The sequence below is a fragment of the Octopus bimaculoides genome, chromosome 11 (genome assembly GCF_001194135.2).
Source record: "Octopus bimaculoides isolate UCB-OBI-ISO-001 chromosome 11, ASM119413v2, whole genome shotgun sequence".
Taxonomy (NCBI): domain Eukaryota; kingdom Metazoa; phylum Mollusca; class Cephalopoda; order Octopoda; family Octopodidae; genus Octopus; species Octopus bimaculoides.
The window spans coordinates 56024407-56027319 of NC_068991.1; the positions used below are offsets into that span (position 1 = coordinate 56024407).

The following is a 2913-nucleotide window of genomic DNA, read 5'->3' on the forward strand; positions in this document are numbered from 1 at the left end:
GAAATTTCTGGAACTATTTCTTCTAATGAATATCAACAATGTTTGTATTGATGTGGTGTTGTGCATTTCAGAATTCATATAACAATGCAAATGACTTTTATTTTATGCTAGATGTAGAAACACAAGATGCCATCATGTCTACTGACAACTTCCTCCTGAACTTAGGAGTTTCCTTTCTATTCTCTTTTACTGAAAACCAACTATTTCACAGCAGGTATAACCTGTTGCCTTGCTGATCACCAGAGATGGGGTTGGGAGGAGAGGACGTTGCAGTGTTTAGCTTGTTGATCAACTTCCCTTTAACACCTGTATTTTCTTCCTCACACTTCTTTCCTTTTTTTTCTTTTATACTTTTTTTAATATTCTGTCAAGTACTGAAATAACAGAGAATGGTATTAAGCTTATAACTAAATTTTCTGAGGCATTTAATTATGTCCTATGTTCTCAGTTGTAATCCCACTAATTTTGATAAATACCAGCAAGTTCTAAGGTTAAATTAGCCAATTCTAACCTTCCCTAAATTTGTGTCTTTGTAAGAAATTCATTTGGTTCTTTCTTGTATTCTTATATTTTAATTCTTTCATTTTGTTTTTCTGCATTAGTTTTCATTTACCATTTATTTTTTTCTTCACTGTCTGATTCTATTTAAAATGCTTTATTGAGCTAACAGATTTGTAATTATCCTTTCAAATTCTTTTTACATAAATATATATGACCAAAATTACCATCCATTCACAAACAGTTTATATGCTCCCTTCTAAATGTCTTCTCTTCAAATATATTTAATGCATTTTACTACTCAAAATGCATAAACTTCACAAACATTTCTATGGTGTTATTCTGTACTACATCCACAAATTGAAATAAGTTTTGCATGTGTATTTCAATGATTCTGGATTCATCTTATTTGCGATAGAAATACTTCTCAATTGAGAAGTTTTGTGTTTATCAGCCTGCTGAGACTAGAAAAATTATCAAGCTATTTTTCAGCTTGACACTATATATTAATTAAAATCAGTCTAGGGTTGAATAAAAAATGGAGCAGTTGACTAAATATTGTATTGAAGACAAGATAGAAGTGATTCTATTAGTTCATTTGAGGTCATTTCTTAGTTTGTAAACATATTTTGATTTTGCATATGCATAGTTTTATTTATTTATTTATTTATTCATTTTTTGAAGTTGGAAAACTTGGAATTATTGGTTGATGTTTCTTTTCTAAGCTGATTTGAAAATTTAGACTTTGAAAACATTTTCACTTTCTGATACCACCTCCCTATTTAATTAGTTTTAGTGGTACTAAATTGTATTCATTGATAGTGAATTTCTTTCCTACTTCTGAGCTGGTTCAGCTAGAGAATAGACATTTGTCTTTAGACTCTCTGTATCCCAACAAACTATTTGGAATTTTGCATAAAACTTTCATCTTTATTTGATGTATCTAGGTAAAGTAAGTCTGATTAAACTTAGTACCTTTCAAGTTACCTTCTTAATTAGGTTTTATTTCAGTAGAGGAAACATATATCTTCACGGTGGTGCACCAGCATGACCGCAGCCACTTGGCTGAAACACATAAATAAATAAATAAATAAATAAATATATAAATTATACAGAGACCCCCCCTCCCTCTTAAGCCAAAGGTTACAAAATATAGCATCTGGCTCTATCTTAGATTATACCTTACCATCTGAAGAAAATGGGGAGGACAAGTTGCATAATGCACTCTTGACTATAACAAATACTGGATGATTAATATTAAAATGTCATTGATCATAGTTCTGACCCAGGGTTAACCAGCAACAATAGTGCTCACTCTGATAGATTTCTCTTTGAGCCATAATTAGTTATTTGTGTTTGCCAGGAATGCAACAAAGGACACAAACAAAGGAGTTTATCAACTCAGTCTGTTGCCGTTGTTGTATTTAAAAGATCAGTAACTCTGTATTATATACATTTACTGTTCATCAGCAACAATGTTATTAGCCTCAATATCTGTGGCTCATAAACTTCTTTGCTGATATCAGTAAAGAGCTTTGCCCTCTGTTTTGCCATTTAACCCTGTTGGCAGCAAATACTTTAGTTCAGAACAGCATGTTAAGTCATGTAGATAGATTTCAAGCTAAAACTATTTACTTCCTAGTGAATTATTCTGTTTGATTAACTGTGTGAGTCTATCAGTTAATTAGTATTTGTGGAGGATATGATGAGTTATAAATATGTGTCCTGTCCAATTCTGTTGTTCTAGTTCTGAAGTTGCCTCTAATTTCAAGCATTTAATTGGTATTTTTGTCTGTAATTAATGTAAACAATATCTGAAGTTTTGCCTTCTTCTCACTAAATACTAATTAGATGGATTACACTTATTTTCTAATTAATAAATATTAACAGATTTTATTTGTTTTTTAAAAATGTTTTACTTCTGTCAGACTTCACATTTCAAAAATCTGATGTAATATTTAATATGATCACTACAAAAAACAGAAATCTTTCTCCAAAAATATCTCTATAAATTTATGTAAAAAAAGAAATTAAATAGCTAGTTTGAACTGCAAATGATAAGCCCTTGCATAAATTTAAATTGTGAAACTATTGTCACTGATATTTATTACACTTATTACAGTAATTGTGTAAATTGAAAAATTATTGTTTTTTGTATTACTTTCACTTTCATTTCAAAGTAAATTAATCTATATTTTTTTTCATTTAATCTGGAGGGTTTTTTCTTTCCTTTTTTGTTTTAAATCACAAATTTATTTGTATATTTTTTTTATTCAAATTTCCAGCAAATTAAAGCTGCAGAAAGATATCTGAAAAGGCTTGAATTCCATTTATCAAAGGTAAACACTCTTAAGTAATAAAATTCATAAGAAGGGTAGATGTGTGTGTGTGTATGTATATATATATATATATATA

At 29.5% G+C, this 2913-nt stretch overlaps 1 protein-coding gene across 8 annotated transcripts in view; it reads left to right on the forward strand.

Moving 5' to 3' along the window:
* The window catches only part of LOC106876994 (rho family-interacting cell polarization regulator 2), a 195091-nt gene that overhangs the window by 144463 nt on the left and 47715 nt on the right, over nt 1-2913 (forward strand). For all 8 annotated transcript variants that reach the window (XM_052971867.1, XM_052971869.1, XM_052971868.1 and 5 more), the window contains one exon: nt 2784-2837. In XM_052971867.1, coding sequence (XP_052827827.1) covers nt 2784-2837 — 54 coding nt within the window. The remainder of the gene's footprint in view (nt 1-2783; nt 2838-2913) is intronic.